The sequence below is a fragment of the Carassius carassius genome, chromosome 6 (assembly GCF_963082965.1).
Source record: "Carassius carassius chromosome 6, fCarCar2.1, whole genome shotgun sequence".
Lineage (NCBI taxonomy): Eukaryota > Metazoa > Chordata > Actinopteri > Cypriniformes > Cyprinidae > Carassius > Carassius carassius.
The window spans coordinates 26,753,122-26,771,954 of record NC_081760.1 but is presented as its reverse complement, the minus strand read 5'-3'; the positions used below and the strand labels follow the sequence as shown (position 1 = coordinate 26,771,954).

At 38.3% G+C, this 18,833-nt stretch overlaps 1 protein-coding gene across 2 annotated transcripts in view; it reads right to left on the bottom strand.

Annotated features, from left to right (window-relative positions):
• LOC132142555 (polypeptide N-acetylgalactosaminyltransferase-like 6) overlaps positions 1-18,833 on the bottom strand; it is a 189,934-nt gene that overhangs the window by 16,596 nt on the left and 154,505 nt on the right. For both annotated transcript variants that reach the window (XM_059552509.1, XM_059552510.1), the window contains one exon: positions 13,846-14,029. In XM_059552509.1, coding sequence (XP_059408492.1) covers positions 13,846-14,029 — 184 coding nt within the window. The remainder of the gene's footprint in view (positions 1-13,845; positions 14,030-18,833) is intronic.

Sequence of the window (18,833 nt, the reverse complement as noted above, 5' to 3'; positions counted from 1 at the left end):
GGGCAGATTTCTCTCTAGGTCTCGAGGGACTCAGTGGGGTCTCGACCTCTCAGCCCTGTTTCACACTCATTAGCAGTCATCACCACCTCACACAGTAGGCACTCCAATACTGCTCCCATTTCTATTACCATTCAGCACATTGACCTAAATACATAAGCACACACACATGCACACACACACACACACACACACACACACACACACACACACACACACACACACACACACTGAACTACTCCCTGAGGAAATGCATGCCCTGTGTTGACAAGCCCTCTAGGTGGTCTGCTGATTCCACTGGGACTAATAAAAAGCACCACTAAGGGGTAATTGGTACAGGTGATTCTGTAAACTCTGCCACAATTGCCATTTTTAGAGAGAGTGTCTGGTGGCTAGGCTCTTATTAGACTATATTAATTTGTGTTATTCCTCAATTTAATACCATAACCTCTGGAAACAGACCTCAGGAGAGAAAGGTATAGGTATTTACATATAGAGTCACAATGATGTTTGCTCCCTTGATTTATGGTAATTATTTTGAGATAAAGAGCGAGAGGAAGAGACCCTGTATTCTAGCTAAATTTGCTGTCAGTCTGTGTGGCTCCATGTGTCTGTCTTCTGTGGATTGGTTCTAAGTTAAAGGATCTCTCTGCTTTGTGCTCATCCTAATATAAATAATATATTTTTTATTTTGGCTGGTTGGAGACAGCCCTTCAGAGAAGGCCCATAAGAGCAGCTGGCATCAATCCCTGTCTTTTCTGACATACATTCAGAGGAATGGATATGCAAAACAAGATTTTTTGATATTTTAAGATATTTTACAAGGTGATTTGAACACAGATGTGTAAGTAGTTGCATTACTTTACCCTGGCATTAAATGGCTTGCCCACCCACATCCCTCTGATCCGGATATAAATTATATTACTATAATTAAAAATCTTATTAACTTTGATTTATTTTGATAAAATACTTCATGAAATATAATCACATATGAGTTACAAAGAAATTATAGCTACAATTAGCTTCAAGCTATACATGACAATTAATGTACCACTTTTACTATCAGGATGTCAATATCAGTAACAATTGAGATTTTTGTGATCCAGTGTGGATTTTGGTCAAATGATGAGGCAGAAATATATTGTTAGTAACATTTTAGAATAATTTTATGTGGAAGATACTATTTCTTTTAAAAGTAGTAACTAGTAACAAGTAATATATAACATTTTTTGAGTAACAAGTACATTACTGCTCATTTCTAAATACATAATGTTCATTGTTTATTCATGTTTATTTGTAATACATTAATATTCATTTACAAAACTTAATTGAAAGGGGATTTATTTAAAGATGCACCAACACACAGCAAGCTGTCAGCATGCTATTTAAAACACTACCATTGAAAATATTGAATGGTACCCCCCCCCCAAAAAAAAACACACTAAAAATATATAAGAAAACATCTAGCCAACAATCACAACCCATTCTTAATTCAAAGCATTTCTGACAAAAAAAGGAGAAAACAAAAACAATGTTTTGCCTTCATTGTGAACGTCCCTTTTTCTTTTCAATAATGGAAAAAGTGCCAGCCATGCAGATGCCAATCACAATTTGTATTCAAGGCCTGAGCAACATAAATCCAATTAAGTTCTCCCCAAATACAACATTTATGAAGCTTAAATGTCTTTGTGGAGCAAGGAGGACACTAGCTGAAGAGCTCATCAGCTTTTCTTCTCTCTCTCTCTCTCTCTCTCTCTCTCTCTCTCTCTTTCTCTCTCCCCCATCATCCCCGCTGTCCCTGTGATTTCCATAAATATAAATCCACTATTTACTCCCGTTCCTGGCAAATTCAGCAGGAAGATTTCCATTCTCAGTAGAAAAGACCTCCATTTGGAATTGTCCAATCTTGCTTGAATGGTGGGTGGGAGGGGAGCAAGTTCCAGCATAATCATCTCTTTCTGAGTCCTATTGTGCAGCTGCGTATTAAATGGCTAAAGTCACACGGAACTGTGGGGGGCTTAGAAGAGATTTGTAGAGTAGAAATCATTTCCAATGTACTTCCTTGAAGTCAAGGTCGGAGTATGCATAAAGTGAGAGAGACACAGAAAGAAACAGAGATGGTAAGGCGGAGAAAGGATTGAGTCCATTGTCATCTATCATACTTTCCAGGGATCCCATTACACCTGTAAAGAAAACATTATACATTTGCACATTTTTTTGTGAGTTCAAGGTGTTGTACACACCAAGCAAGGGCATATGTGTGAAAGAGAAAGTAAATCACTATTAAACCATACGTTCACCACAAATCCATTATTCATTTCCTCCTCAGAGAAAGGCAGAAGATAGGGGACAATGTGACCCCATTACAGAAAGTCATCTCTAATGAATAAAGAGCCAATAAGGTCTACATATGAAAATAGGAACATGCTGTTATCCTCTCCTGCCATTGACTGTGACCAGCTGCTGTGTCTTCCTGGCCAGAAATGGGCGATGTGAGGACAACCACTCCAATTTCAGCTCAGAGTAACCTGTGGGTTGAGATAGATGCACAGACTGGGGTTATAATGTAATTTAACCCAACAGCTAATGCATGTCACAAGGTAGTGAGGTGAATCATTTGCCGTGCTTCCCTTTACGCCAATACGTTAGGTTTACTACTCTTTCTTCTTCTCTCAATCAATCAGAGAGAAGTCAGAGAAGAAAGCTCAGACTTCTCAGCAGATCAGTCAGTGCACAAATGAGCTGTGATCCAGAAAGAGGGGCTGCTTTCATCTTGTAACAGGCAGTAAGATCTATATTAAGGCTTCTTAGCTGCATACGCTTCTCACATGCGAATGCGCCAGTCTAGGTTGCTCAGCCAGCAGTCGAGGAGAGAGGTAATAAAGTATTAAAATAAAAGGATGGGGGATTTTGAATGCCAGAAGGATTCTGTTCCATGGGCGAGGGCGGCTCGCAGGAGAGGCTCATTACGTACCCGTCACGTCGCAAAGTTTTTCGCATCTCTCTTTCAGCGTAGGAGAGCAAAGAGGGTGCGTGGAGATTGAATGGATGCATTTTGTCTTCCCCTCCTATGCTTTTTTTTCACCCTCATAAAAATGCCTCAGCCCGCTCCTTCAGAAGTAAAGTTAGCAAATTGGCAGAGGAGACGTCACCCCTCTAGCAACACAGCTCTGACGGAAGAGTCTTAGCCCACGCGAGAGGCTTGAGTGCATGAGGAGAGAGACGTCAGCTTAACTTTGGCTTGTTAACTGCTTAAGGCAGATGTTACGTACTGTAGGGGGACTTTTCACAGAGAATTGAAGGGGAAGATAAACAGCATACGGGGGACTTAGGACTGCCTGGTACACCAGACAGAGTTAAACAGAACTGTTTGTGATAGTATACACGTGGAATGGAATGGAACAAATGTCTGTTGTGGTTTGCGATATGCATCAAAAAGTCCTGGGTCTACAGAATGGGTCAAATTTATAAAATCCACTGAAATGTTTGAGGGTTTGGAATCACATTCATGAGTATTGTATCTCAGCAAACATATCAGCTGCCCTTCCTATGAGAGAAACAAAAAGACTGAGAATGGGAGCACAGATATACAGGTCAGAGTAAAATGTGAGCCGGTGGAAGTTGAGTTTTATTGGTAGCATAGGCACTGAGAGACAGGACGCGACGCTGTGATCATCGGAGACTCCATCGTCCGACACGTAAGTGCTACGTTAGCCGAAGGTAAAGTGCACACTCATTGTTTGCCTGGTGCTCGTGTTCTCGATGTTTCTGCGCAGATACCCGCGATCCTGAAGGTCGACGAGAGCCCCAGAGCGGTCGTGCTTCACGCCGGGGTTAACGACACCATGCTGCGGCAGACGGAGACGCTGAAGAGGGACTTCAGCAGCCTGATCGAGACGGTTCGCAGCACGACGCCCGCGGCGACGATCGTCGTGTCAGGACCACTGCCCACGTATCGACGAGGACACGAAAGGTTCAGTAGACTTTTTGCTTTAAATGAATGGCTGTTGTCATGGTGTAAAGAACAGAAACTGCTATTTGTTAATAACTGGAATCTTTTCTGGGAGCGTCCTAGGCTGTTTCGCGCTGATGGATTACACCCCAGCAGAATCGGAGCGGAGCTGCTCTCTGACAACATCTCCAGGACACTTCGCTCCATGTGACTAGTAAGACAATTCTCTAATAACTATTATGATGAGTTTTGTTCCACCCGCTTAAATGATAAAAGTACGTGCGCTGTAAAAACTATTAAGACTGTGTCTGTTCCCCGAATAGTGAGGTCAAAATATAATGTAGGATCTAGAAAAAATCTTATCGTAATTAAACCAGAAAAATGTAAAGTAAATGAACAAAAACAATTTTTAAAGTTTGGGCTCATAAATATTAGATCACTCACACCCAAAGCAATTATTGTAAATGAAATGATCACAGAAAATAGTTTTGATGTACTCTGCTTGACTGAAACCTGGCTAAAACCAAATGATTATTTTGGTCTAAATGAGTCTACTCCACCAAACTACTGTTATAAGCATGAGCCCCGTCAGACTGGTCGTGGAGGAGGTGTTGCAACAATATATAGTGATATTCTCAATGTTACCCAGAAAACAGGATACAGGTTTAACTCTTTTGAAATACTTCTGCTAAATGTTACACTGTCAGACATGCAAAAGAAGTCTAATGTATCTCTTGCTCTGGCTACTGTGTATAGACCACCAGGGCCGTATACAGAATTCCTAAAAGAATTTGCAGATTTCCTCTCAGACCTTCTAGTTACAGTTGATAAGGCGCTAATCATGGGAGATTTTAATATTCACGTTGATAATGCAAATGATACATTAGGACTTGCGTTTACTGACCTAATAAACTCCTTTGGAGTCAAGCAAAATGTCACCGGGCCCACTCATCGTTTTAATCATACACTAGATCTAATTATATCGCATGGAATCGATCTTACTGCTATAGATATTGTACCCCAATGTGATGATATTACAGACCATTTCCTTGTATCGTGCATGCTGCGTATAACTGATATTAACTATATGTCTCAGCGTTACCGTCTGGGCAGAACTATTGTTCCAGCCACCAAAGACAGATTCGCAAATAACCTGCCTGATCTATCTCAACTGCTATTTGTACCCAAAAATACACATGAATTAGACGAAATTACTGACAACATGGGCACTATTTTCTCTAATACATTAGAAGCTGTTGCCCCCATCAAATTGAAAAAGGTTAGAGAAAAACGTACTGTGCCATGGTATAACAGTAATACTCACTCTCTCAAGAAAGTAACTCGTAGTCTTGAACGCAAATGGAGAAAAACTAACTTGGAAGTTTTTAAAATTGCATGGAAAAACAGTATGTCCAGCTATAGACAGGCTCTAAAAACTGCTAGGGCAGAGCATATCCACAAACTCATTGAAAATAACCAAAACAATCCAAGGTTTTTATTTAGCACAGTGGCTAAATTAACAAATTACCAGACGCCACCTGATTCAAATATTCCACCAATGTTAAATAGTAATGACTTTATGAATTTCTTCACTGATAAAATAGATAACATTAGAAATACAATAGCGAATGTAGATTCTACAGCGTCTAACACTTCAGTTTCATCCATCGCACCCAAAGATAAACTGCAGTGCTTTACAAATATAGGACAGGAAGAGCTAAATAAACTTATCACTGTATCTAAACCAACAACATGTTTATTAGATCCTGTACCCACTAAATTACTAAAAGAGCTGTTACCTGTAGCCGAAGAACCGCTTCTCAATATCATTAACTCGTCGTTATCTTTAGGTCACGTCCCAAAACCATTCAAGCTGGCGGTTATCAAGCCTCTTATTAAGAAACCAAAACTAGATCCTAGTGTACTGGCAAATTATAGGCCCATTTCAAATCTTCCATTTATGTCTAAAATTTTAGAAAAAGTTGTGTCTGCTCAATTGAGCACCTTCCTGCATAAAAATGATCTGTATGAAGAATTTCAGTCAGGTTTTAGGCCCCACCATAGCACAGAAACTGCACTTGTTAAAATTACAAATGACCTGCTTCTTGCGTCAGATCAAGGCTGCATCTCATTTCTAGTCTTACTTGATCTTAGTGCTGCGTTCGACACCATAGATCATGACATACTCATAGATCAATTACAAAACTATACAGGTATTCAAGGGCAGGCTCTAAGATGGTTTAGATCCTACCTGTCCGATCGCTACCATTTTGTTTACTTAAATGGGGTGTCATCTCATTTATCATCAGTAAAATATGGAGTGCCACAAGGATCCGTCCTAGGTCCCCTTCTATTTTCAATATACATGTTGCCCCTTGGTAATATTATTAGAAAATACGGAATTAGCTTCCACTGTTATGCTGATGATACTCAGCTATATATTTCAACGAGACCAGATGAAACTTCCCAATTATCTAAGCTAACAGAGTGTGTTAAAAATGTAAAAGATTGGATGACAAATAATTTTCTCCAATTAAATTCGGATAAGACAGAGATATTAATTATTGGACCAAAAAACACCACACAGAATCTTGTAGATTACAATCTGCAACTAGACGGATGTACTGTTACTTCCTCTACAGTCAGAAATCTGGGTGTTATATTGGACAGCAATTTGTCTTTTGAAAATCATATTTCCAATGTTACAAAAACCGCATTCTTCCATCTTAGAAACATTGCCAAGCTACGAAACATGTTATCTGTTTCTGATGCAGAAAAGCTAGTTCATGCATTCATGACCTCTAGACTGGACTATTGTAATGGACTTCTAGGTGGTTGTCCTGCTTCGTCAATAAACAAGCTACAGGTAGTCCAAAATGCAGCAGCTAGAGTCCTTACCAGGTCAAGAAAATATGATCATATTACCCCAATTTTACAGTCCCTGCACTGGCTACCTATTAAGTTCCGTATCAGTTACAAATTATCATTACTTACCTATAAGGCCCTAAATGGTTTAGCTCCTGCGTACCTAACTAGCCTTCTACCACGCTACAACCCATCACGCACCCTAAGGTCACAAAACGCTGGACTTTTGGTAGTTCCTAGGATAGCAAAGTCCACTAAAGGAGGTAGAGCTTTTTCACATTTGGCTCCCAAACTCTGGAATAGCCTTCCTGATAATGTTCGGGGTTCAGACACACTCTCTCTGTTTAAATCTAGATTAAAAACGCATCTCTTTCGCCAAGCATTCGAATAATGTATCTCTTAAATTGTGAGTGTAGTTGCATCTGCATTTTTATTCTTTAGCTTGGGTTAAACTAATTTTACTTTGTTGGATCAGCAGCTATGCTAATGATGTCTCTATTTTGTTTCTATGTTTTGCCACGGGATTTACATCCCGTGGTAACTAGGATTTACACAAGCTCCAGTCTGGATCCAGAACACCTGAGAAGAGATGATGCTGACCCTCAGAGGACCCCAGATGATCCTAACCTTGAATCAACAAACAGAACTAACAATTATTGCTACATGTGTGACTGCATCCTATAATTACTATTAATTAATAATATTGATAGTTCATCATCTAGCTGACTACGTCTTGTATTATTATTATTATTATTTTTATTTTTCTAAAATCCTGTCAAACGTGCACAAACTACTAGCTACTACTAAATATTGTAGAAACATAATTTTCTGTAAAGTTGCTTTGTAACGATTTGTATTGTAAAAAGCGCTATACAAATAAACTTGAATTGAATTGAATTGAACTGTCCACACAAAGCAGTTTGGCCATTCGTCCACACGTAAAAATCCAGCACCATTTTTGAAATGTGCATTTTTGGCTTGTGACATCAGAGCCAGTACTGTTATCTCCACCTACTGGAAACCTTTTCAGGCTTCTGATTGGCCAACATGGCTTTATGGTTGAGATTATATCGCCAGCTGTTTTCTTCGCATGCTTTTGACAATGCATCATAGCATTCGTTGTGGACGTGGCCATAGTGTGAAATAAAAACCCTGGAAATACATGCATTTCTGTCGTAGAACTGAACTCTAGTATCACACTGACTTTGCATCCTGCTTTCTAACTACAGTATCCCTCTTAATTTCCCTCAGAGACTAGCATGTAATGAGAAATGTCTCCTAGTACTCAGACTGTATTACAGAAGTTATGAAGAATATTACTTTCTGAATTGATTTTATGTATGAAATTCCCCAGCTTTTTGCCAGATGACAAATCACAAAACGAATAAAACTCTGTTACTAAAGAAACCTAATCCCTAGTTTTTGTGCTAAGACTTGTGTTATGACTTTACTTAAAATCAAATATTTAAAACTCATTGGACAATGTTTAAAGTGTCCATACATGGAATTTGATTGACACCATTTTAACTATCCCAAAGCCTGTAAATCAGGATTTTTATTTAAAACTTTATGATTTTCAGGTAAATAAAAATGTGACTTAGATTTCTTTAATTATAATTAATAAATATTATATTATTATGATTCACAACAATCTGTGTATAACTTAAAGGAAAAAATACACACACAGTTTTCACAAAATAAAGTGTGCACACACCCATTGTTATAGAGGTTAATATAATTTGTGTAACTACTGTAAAAAACAAAAAACAAAAAAACAAACACTGCAATTATCTTTTATTTATCTTCTGGTTGTATATATTCTTTAGGTTGTATATCAGTGTAGTATAAGTTGTGTTCAGCGGTGGTTAGTGGGGGTACACGTCTGTAACATTAACAATTAACAATTGTTTGGTGTTTTGAGAGCAAGCATCTTTATAAACATGGCAAGACTTCATCAGTGAAGAAAAATATTGGGTGAAAACCAAAAGTAAATGGAAGTGACAAACAACAGAACTACTGCTGCAAAGTAGACAGCATATCTCGATATTAGCTCTGAAGATGCTGTTCCCATAAAAGCCAAACACAGAGAACTTCATAAAGCCAGCATCTATGAAAGAGCTGTGACTGCAAAAAAAATAAAAAAATAATCAAAGACACCAATGTCAAAACCCTGGACATTTGGAGCACCAGGATGAACTTCAACATCTGCCCTGGCCAACCAAATCAACGGATTTGAATATTATAACAAAATGCAAGCAGTTTCGGAGAGAAGTGAGTAGCAGATTTCATCCTTCAACATCTCTGAAGCAATTGATAGATGTTCTTATACAACATTCAACTGAAGACTATTCAAAAGTTGTATGAAGTTGTATTGATTCTAAGAGGTTTGGAAGGCAAAAGGTTGTACAACAACTTAGTTAAGAAATATTGGCTATTTACCAGCTGTTCACATAACTTTGTCCAACCCCTGTATGTACACTGTATAGGCAAGGCAATGCACGTGTATTTATATAGCACATTTCATACACAATGGAAATTCAAAGTGCTTTACATAAAAGAAGAGAGAATAAAATAAAAGATTACAACAATAAAACACGGAATTTAAAAACTTTGAACATGGGGATAATCTGTGTATTGTTAAAATTATATTCTTAATATGTTTAATAATCTCAATTTGGCTCATGAATATTAGGTGAATGAATGTTGGCAGTAATCACAGCAGTTTGCTGAAAATCAGCCTTATTACCAGTGCCTTTGTTTACTCAGTTGACTACTTGGTCTTGAAGTCAACAAGCAGAGGTGGGTAGTAACGAGTTACATTTACTTCGTTACATTTACTTGAGTAATTTTTTGGGGTAACTAATACTTTTTGGAGTATATTTAAAGATGGGTACTTGTACTCTTACTTGAGTAAATTTTTCAGCGATCATGCTCATTCGCGAATGATTCATTTTTTTTGAGTCAATTCTGTTCAAAGGATTGTTCAAACCAATTGGCAAACGAGTGAATTGGTTCATGAATCAGTTTGAATGATTCGTTCAGTTCGCTGCCGCACGCACTGAGCATCTGAAGCGGTTCACTCAGAGTTGTAACGTTTAAGAACATCAGCAGCGTTGAAAACGTGGCTATGAAACTGCACTGAATTGAAAGCAAATCTGCAAAGGCTATTATTTGTTTGCGATGGAGATCCATATTAGATGAACACCACGTGTGCTGTCTACTGTTCAACAGGTAATAATTTGGGCTACATTCGATTACAGTACACAATACCACTGTGACATTAGTTTGTTGTACGTGTGACTTATAACAGAAGGGAACCAAGTTGAATGCAGCCTCCAAAAGACAAAAAATAGCCGATTAATATTTTATTAATTTTAATACAATCACACCAGTGCGAGTACATTCAGCAAGTCATATCATCAGCTGCTAAATTCAGATCTGTGATTGCTTGCTGGTGCTGAGCCAGAGACAGACGCGTTTTTACAGCACTGCGCATTATAACCAATCACACAAGATTCTGTTGAGCTTTTGAATGCAATGGCCAATCAGAGGCGTTCAGATGAGTCATCGCTAAAATCCTGGTGCTTCCTTCACTCGCTCACTGACTGGAGACCTCTTTCTGGCGAATTCTCTCAGCAGAAACAACAAAGTGCAGATGTGTGTACGAATCTGTAAATAAGATATTGATTTCACAGTGTTAACAGTTTCAGTGATTTTAATGGGAGTTTCTGAGAGTGGTTGAAATCTAGACTGTCAGTGAAAATGATCTTTGATAATGTAAATGTTATTTGCTCTCTTTCTGAACAATAAAAGATTAATAGCAGTTTTTATATCACATTAACTTTCAATGTTAAATTCAAATTTAATATAAAGTCAGTCGTATTAAAAATATGTTATGGCATGACACCTATATCTGTTACTTAAGTAAACAGACAGGGTTTTATAATAAATTACATAATTAGGCTACTTTGACCATTGCATATTATCATTATTAACAATCTATGAAATGTGAGAATCGAGATATTTAATTATATAGTTCATGCGTCTGGGAATGTTTCTAATAAAAATGAAAAAATAAATAAATAATGCCTAATAATAATTTGCCAATATGCTGTTGTGGCTGCTGTATGTCATGATGACCCCCATATGCCTAGACACAATTAATTATGATATTTCCACAATATTTACACTTGCAGAACTATACTTCTGCGTGCAGACAGAAGATGATCCGTCAGTGTGCATTTGGTTCGTTATGATCAGATGTTCGTTAACTTAGCGGTCATGTGAGGAGTTTTCTCTCTTCTCTGTGTCAGAGGTTATTTATACATATATAATACATACTTTAAAATATAATTTATTTTGTGATACAAATCTGTTACTACAGTTTTCAGAGTCATGATCCTTCAAAATATAATTCTAATATATTGATTTATTACCAGTGCTGGAAACAGTTTTGCTGTTTAATATTTTTTTGGAACCTGTTACATTTTGTTTAGGATTATTTGATGTATAGGAAGATAAAAAGAACATCATTGATAGTAAATCAACATATTGGAATGATTCCTGAAGGATTATGTGGCATTGAAGACTGGAGTAAAAAGGCTGATTAAATATATATATATTTATACACACACACATACATTACATACATTTTATCTATATATCTAAATAAAAATAGGCTCAGTATATATGACCCAAAGTAACTAGTAACTAACTTCTTGAGTAGATTTTTTATCCGATACTCTTTTACTCTTACTCAAGTAACTATTCAGACTAGTACTTTTACTTTTACTTGAGTAAATATTTCTAGAAGTACTTTTACTTTTACTTGAGTACAGTTTTTGGGTACTCTACCCACCTCTGTCAACAAGTGGATGGCAAAACACAACCTTAAACATACCCAAAAAATGAAGGAGTGAACAAACTTCAAAGTCACAGACATGTCATATCCCTCTGAAGTGATTAAAGAAAAAAAAGACAAATAAGTCAAAAAAATTTTTGGTCAACTTTTGAAATGTAAACAGTAATTTAGCTTAAAAAAGAAAAAAAAAGAAAGTTTACTGCCTGTCTGTCTAAATGTTCTAGGCACACTCTAGTCACATGTAGTCTGTAATGCTGACAGCCTGGCAGAGTTGAATAGATATTAAGAGGTGTGTATGATCCCTTAAAGGTAGGCATGGGTTGAGCCAGTGACTGCAGAAAATATGACATACCCTGAGGCCTTGGAGGAGGAGTGGGATGCTGGATGAACTACAGTGGGCCGCAATGGGCAAAGCATACAGAAGAACCAGCAACCCGAGGGAAGGCAGAGGTCTGGAGTCCACAGAAAGCCACATAGGGTTGTGGATAAAGCCTTGCAGCATCCCACTAATGTTAACATTCTAATCCACATGTATGTAGCAGCAGTCATGAAAGGCTGGTTGTAAGACTGTGTAAGTGTGTGTTTTTGTGTTTATGTAAGTAAGTGACAGAGTCTTCACTCAGACTTCTGCAGAGGGCATGCAGTGCACCTGCACCTGCACATACAAACACAAACACACACTCCGCCACACTCAGGAAAGCTGATTTCCCAAGACCTCATATCCACCCCAAAAATGTATCCTGGTATGGCTAGTCTGGGGAGCATGTTCTGTGGTGTGATAGGGGATCAGAAAAGAATGCAGACACACACGTGCACACACACAGGCAAACATATTCACTCTCGCAACACACAAAAGTGTCTACTGTAGTGATTCCCATTCAGGGGTGAAAAGATAAGGATTGTGTTTGGTTGAAACTATATAACAGAAGTTATGATAAAAAAAAAAAAAACCTTTGTAATAAAATGAAATAAAATAAATGTTAACAAAAATAGTCTCGCGACCCCCCCCTAAGCAAATTACTAAACAATTACTAAACAAAAATGGCACGTTATGCCAAAAAGGTTGCCGACCCCTGCATTAGAGACCTGCATGATCATGGAACCCATCGCAGCAGAGTGCGGCGTGGGACAACACTTGATTGGCAGGTAGAGACTTGTGTGTGTGGGATGCAGGAGAATAATTCGGATGTGCTCACACTAGGCAATCTTAACCGTGCTGGAGCACGTTTGACCCCCAAAAAGCCTGGTTCGTATGACTAGTGTGATCGTTCCATTCAGCAGTCCCTGGCACGGTTGGAAGAGGTGGGCAAGAGTGCAGTTCTGTTATATATTGATAAGTGAGTGTGAGCGTGTGCAGATCTTCTGAATCCTGCTGCATTATTGAGTGAATATTTCTGGGCGGCAAAAGTGATAGATCTGTAAAAGCAATATATAGTGAGAGGGTCGTGTGTTCAGCGCTTCAGGTGCTATCGGAAACATCCTTTTTCCAACTTATAAAGTCATGTTTATGAGCTTGTTGCATTCTTTTCTGTTAAAAATAAGTGGAAAGTGGTTTGTGAATGTTGATGCTTAGCCTTAATAATTTGATCGGGATCATCCCCTCCTGTGACCCATGATTTGTCTGTATGTTTATTCAGAACCAGTGAGCAAAAGACTTTCATAATAATAAAAATTATTTGTCGGCGTTAATTAATTAATTTGTTAATGCGATAATAACTCGTTAACTTGCCCAGGCCTAATATATATATATATATATATATGTATTGTAAATACTACTGTTTTGTGTCATGGAACGTAGTTTTAAGAGTTTTTAGGTATGAATGTAGTTGTATAGACTTCAAATGTGTGGTTTATTTATATATAATGCCACTCTATAGTGGTTAAACATGAGGTTTAATAATCTGGGGTTTATCTAATGGACAATATTTGATCATATTTATCTATTATTTGTTCCAGAGTAAACAATTTGTGGCTGAGGACAAATGGCTGAGGCTGATGGCCCCTTGGTGATCATAAGAGACTTCCTTCAAAAACATTAACAAAATTCAACCCACCCCAAACTTTGAACGGTAGTGGGTATACAGTGAATGCATTTACAATGTTTATATTGTTGTGACAAACTGGGTATGTGGCTACTGGCATGTAATGCTCAAATACTGATTTCACTCACTCATATGGGTCACTGGGGTCTGGTCCTTGTAGCTCAGGTGGGATGGGAATACGTTTATAGTACATCTCCCAGTCAAAGGCTCCCCTCATGGCGTCCCCTGCCTGTGCCTCGTACCCAAAGTGGTTATGGTCAATCACATCTATCATGGGAGACACAATGGTTTTCGGATTCTGGGCGATCTGGTCTGTAGGTAGAATGCAAGGAGAGAAAAGGAATAGAAGAGTTAGGTAAAGCTAGAAATCTATCATTTCCAAAAAGAAAGGGGAGGCAGAGCATCTCTGGAGTCTCCCTCCTCTCCTGGATCACTTGCTCTTCCTTGCTCTGCTTGGCTGAGTGTGGCGACCCTGTGAAATTTAAAGCTGCCACAGCCACCCGGCGATTAGAAACAATTACAGTGCTTCAAAGTAGGTTTGCTCCATGGAGGGCTGAGCAGAAAGGACCCTCGGACCTTAACTCTATCTCTGTCAGTCAGCAGCCGCTAAGCCGTCCCAGATCTGTCACCCACACTCTCCCTCAACACCACTGCACTACTGGACCATGGAGATCACAGGGAGCAAGCAAAAGAGAGAGAACAGACCTGGAGCATTGGCTTTAACACACAACACCATGCACCTTAAACAAATACATCATAAAGATTAAACTCAAGAGCACGAGTCTGTCTGAAACTGAAGCGGCAGTGACCACTGCAAGACTCAACACTTTAATAATACAAAAATTCCCAATGAATGATAATTTTATATTGAAAAATAAAGTATCTTAAAACATTTAACTAGCTTTTTAAGCACTTGTTTTTTTACCCAAAGCGACATTAAATTAAATTAGATATTTTATAGATTGAACCTATGACTTGTCATTCTTAGCGCCATAGTGTACTGTATGAGTTATAGGAATTATATATTTTTATTTATTTATTTTAAAATACATTTTCACTCAGCAAGTATTCATTAAATTGATCAAAACTAACAATAATATATTTATAGTACTACAAAAGATTTCCATTCCATGTTTTCCTAATCATCAAAGAATCCTGAAACAGCAAAACTGTTTTCAACAATTATTATAAGAAATGTTTCTTTCTTATAATTTTTTTTTCCTGAGAGAGAAATGTTTTCTGAGAGAGGAAACAAAAAAAAAAAAAAAAAAACACTGGAAATTATTTATGAAAATAATTACAATTCCCATCGCAATGTAATTTCCACCACATCTGTTAATTAACATTCTTTGATGAAAATGGCAGTGATGGAAATTACATTTTGAACTCTTTTAACTTGCTAATAGCAAATAATAATAATAAAATCCATAAAATAATTTTTTTTCACAAAATTTTAATAATTTGATAAAATTATACAGCTTGAATGAAAATGATTAAAACAAAACAAAACAAAAATAATAATAATCTTTGGTTTCATGCATTTTATCTTTTTTTTTTTTTAGATCAAGCTCTTCATTTTTTTCACAATTTCTTCACAATAAACACTGAAACACTTTATTTCTCCATTTATTTAGACTATAATAATGTTAATACATTTTATTATGAACAGTCATAGTTTAAGACTGAAAGTCCAATTGTGGGAGAAGGGTTAAAGCAAAATCAAAACGTAAAAGGCATTTGAAAAATAGCAGAAATGTTAAAAGTATGGTAAAATGTTTCAAAGATCCTTTTAAAAGTGATCTTCATTTAACACAAATTTAACAAGTTGTAATAGGGTGTATGTAGGGTGTATCAGCTTTGACTACTACTCAACTTCCACAAGCTTCCAGCATCCATCTGTATGACGTGATGGCAACCAGACCACTGTCTCTTCATTGGTAACTGGTGTGTGGTCAGAGTAATTTAGCAAGCTCTCCCATCCAGATACTAGCCAGGCTCAACCATGCTTAGTATTAGTGGGAGCAGCAGGGCTATAATCTGTTGCCTTTCTCCTGCAGCAGACATGTTTCTGTGCCGTTTCTATTGATGTATAGTGAATACAAGCAATTTTGGTTGTATACCAGTAACTTAACTACAACTAAGCACAAATTACAAGAATACATATGTATTGCAGCACAATACTAAAAATAGCTGTTTTGGTTGGAGAATTTACTGTCGGCTTTGTGTCATTAGTTAGGCTAGAGGATGTCTTCTGTCGAGAGCTGTTGGCTTTGCATTTGTTTACGTGTGTGTGTGTTTCAGTTCAAGAACAGGCTTTCCTAAAAAGCTACCGCACAAACAACCACCTGCGTTCTCCTGCCAGCACTCACATATCACGCCTTTGTTTTCTCTCTGGCATCAAGGATTCACTTTCCTACCGTAAAAACCTGCTCTGCTGTGGCGCTTACTGAGGCTGAATCCTTTGTTTGATTCTTTATCCTGTTGCAGATGTATCTAAGTAGTCTAAATCTGAAAACCAAGGACCCCATCTGATGTGTGACAAGTTGAGGAGGACAAGAATAATTTAAAGGAAGACTAAGCACAGATTTCTGAATTAGATTTGACTGATTTTTGGTAAGGGTAGTAAAACAGCATCAAACCAGACAGACTGCACATTATAGGGCATGATAATGATTAAACTGATAATCACGATTATTAATAATGATTATTCTGTCCTGCTGGGGAAAAAAAAACTGCTAAAACCAGCCTAAACTTAGCTGGTTTCCCAGCTCGGTCAAGCTGGTTTTAGCTGGCTGTTCCAGCTGGTCTCCCAGCCTGACAAGGAAGTGGTCAAAACCCCTCTAAAACCAGCATTCTGACCAGCTTTGACCAGCAAAAACCGGGCTGGATAACCAACTTAAATCAGTCAACCAGCTTAGGCTGTTTTTTTTTTCAGAAGGGAAATGCAATAACATTTAATGTGTCCTTTAACCAACCTCCACTGACTATACACTGACTTCATTTAACCAACTATGATAATACAAAACTCATGGTTTTGATTAGTGTTTTGACATCTGTATACATTTTCTAAGTGACAATTTGTTCGCAAATAGGAAAAGCCACAGTAAATTTGCTCAAAGATCGTTAATACACACTGAAAACTAACATTGCCATGGCATTTTCAACATGAAAACTGGTAAAAACTTTAGAAACTCTTATTATAAATTCCAACAATTCCAATTTATATACATTTTCCCCATTGTACTGTCACATGTAGGAAATACAATAGATCCTTTATTGAAACTCAGTGAAAGTTTGTTCATGGCACATTTGGTAACACAAACAGTACAAATGGCTTGTGGAAAAACACACATTGTCTATATGACACTTTCATGTAAGCAGAATATCGCTGTGGAGAGATCACTAAACTCCTAACCTCATGTCTTGGGCCGGCAATACCATGCCTGAGGTGACCTTGAGCATCATAAATGACTGCACACTACTCAGTGTGTTTGTATGTGTGTGCATTTTGGATGGGTTAAATGCAGAGCATGAATTCTGGTCACCATACTTGGCTTTATGTCAAGTCACTTTCACCTTTTCACTCTCATATCATCATCAGTGCTTGTTCCGCCATCAGTGAGGGCGCACAGGGTTGCCAGATTGCACAGATGACATAAAACACTGGGCAGAAAGTGTATCCTTAAAGGAGAAAAGCTCTGTTTTGGGGCTTAAAGCTCTTCACATCTGGCAACCATAATCATGAACACTAGTGGAGACTTGTTAGCAATGCAAGATAATAGAAATGGCAAATTAAAAACAAGTTTTAGGATAAATAATGAGCCGGCCAATATCATGACAATTATTTTTAATTAATAGAGAAAGGTGGATATCGATTTCGAGATCAAAATGCGATTAATCGTCCAGCCCTAGAACATTGTTACAACATTTGAGTGCATTTAGCGCATAAATAAACCTACAGAGGTATAGTCAGTGATTTTTTTCCCTTAAAGTTATAGCTACATATTTCATTATATAAATAATATAAAATCTTGTGGCATCTACTAAGACATATATCATTTTGTAAAACCCTCAAATCTCCCAAAAGTTTTTATTGTTAAAAATAATAACAATTAAAATCATTAAAAAAGAAGCAGTAGTTCTGTATAGGTGTCAGGGAATCTCTGCAGTCACAGTCACCAGCCCTGACACACACCAGATCCCAATCACCCGAATTATAATCACCCGCACCTGCAGACACTCACCAGCCTCCTATATCTCTGCACTTCACTCAGGCCCATGCTGTCTGGTCTACCATTCACATCGCCTGACTATTTACCTTGGCTTGTGTTGTGACAGAAGACTGGACCTGGAAACATTCACCACCACGGATCCCCAGCCTCCTTCACCAGCAGAGGTTCTTGAGGAACTCGTTAATACCCTCCGGGCCTCTCGCATGCCAGTCACCACCTTTCCATCTGCCTCTGTCAGTCCCATGGCCATTCTTGCTTCCTACATGAGTGACACCGCTGAGTGTGGCGGCTTCCTTTTTCAAGTGGCCCTGTTTATCGAAATGCAGCTGCAGAAATGTACTACTCTACCGCCCTGTCAATGGTTACTTCATCCAGAACTGCCCCGTCCAACCCCCACGCCCGGCGGTGAGCACACTTCATATAGAACCATCTATTTTCCGGAAGTCAAATGGCAACTATGTGAGGTAACTCGCTGGAGGGAATTTTGCCAACAGAACTCCTTGGTCGCAAAACCAATCGCAAGCCCCGTGCTGGCTCAAGTCACTTCTATTCTCGTCAAGAGCCCCAAGCCTCAGGAGATTCCCACCATCCCATCTGACTATGTGGGATTCCAGGATGTCTCCAGCAAGCAGGCTGCAACTCGCTTCCCTCCTTATCAGTCATGGGACCGTGTTATTGCCCTGCTGCCTGGAGCAAAACTCCCCAAGGGTAGAGTATACCCGCTGTCTATCCTGGAGCACAATGCTACGGAGAATTACATCCAGGAGGCTCTCAGCCGAGGATTTATTAAACGTTCCACTTCACCTGCTGCCTTAAGCTTTTAGACGGGGACTTGAGACCGTGTATAGTTTACCATGCACTAAATTCCCAGACTGTGACGCTTC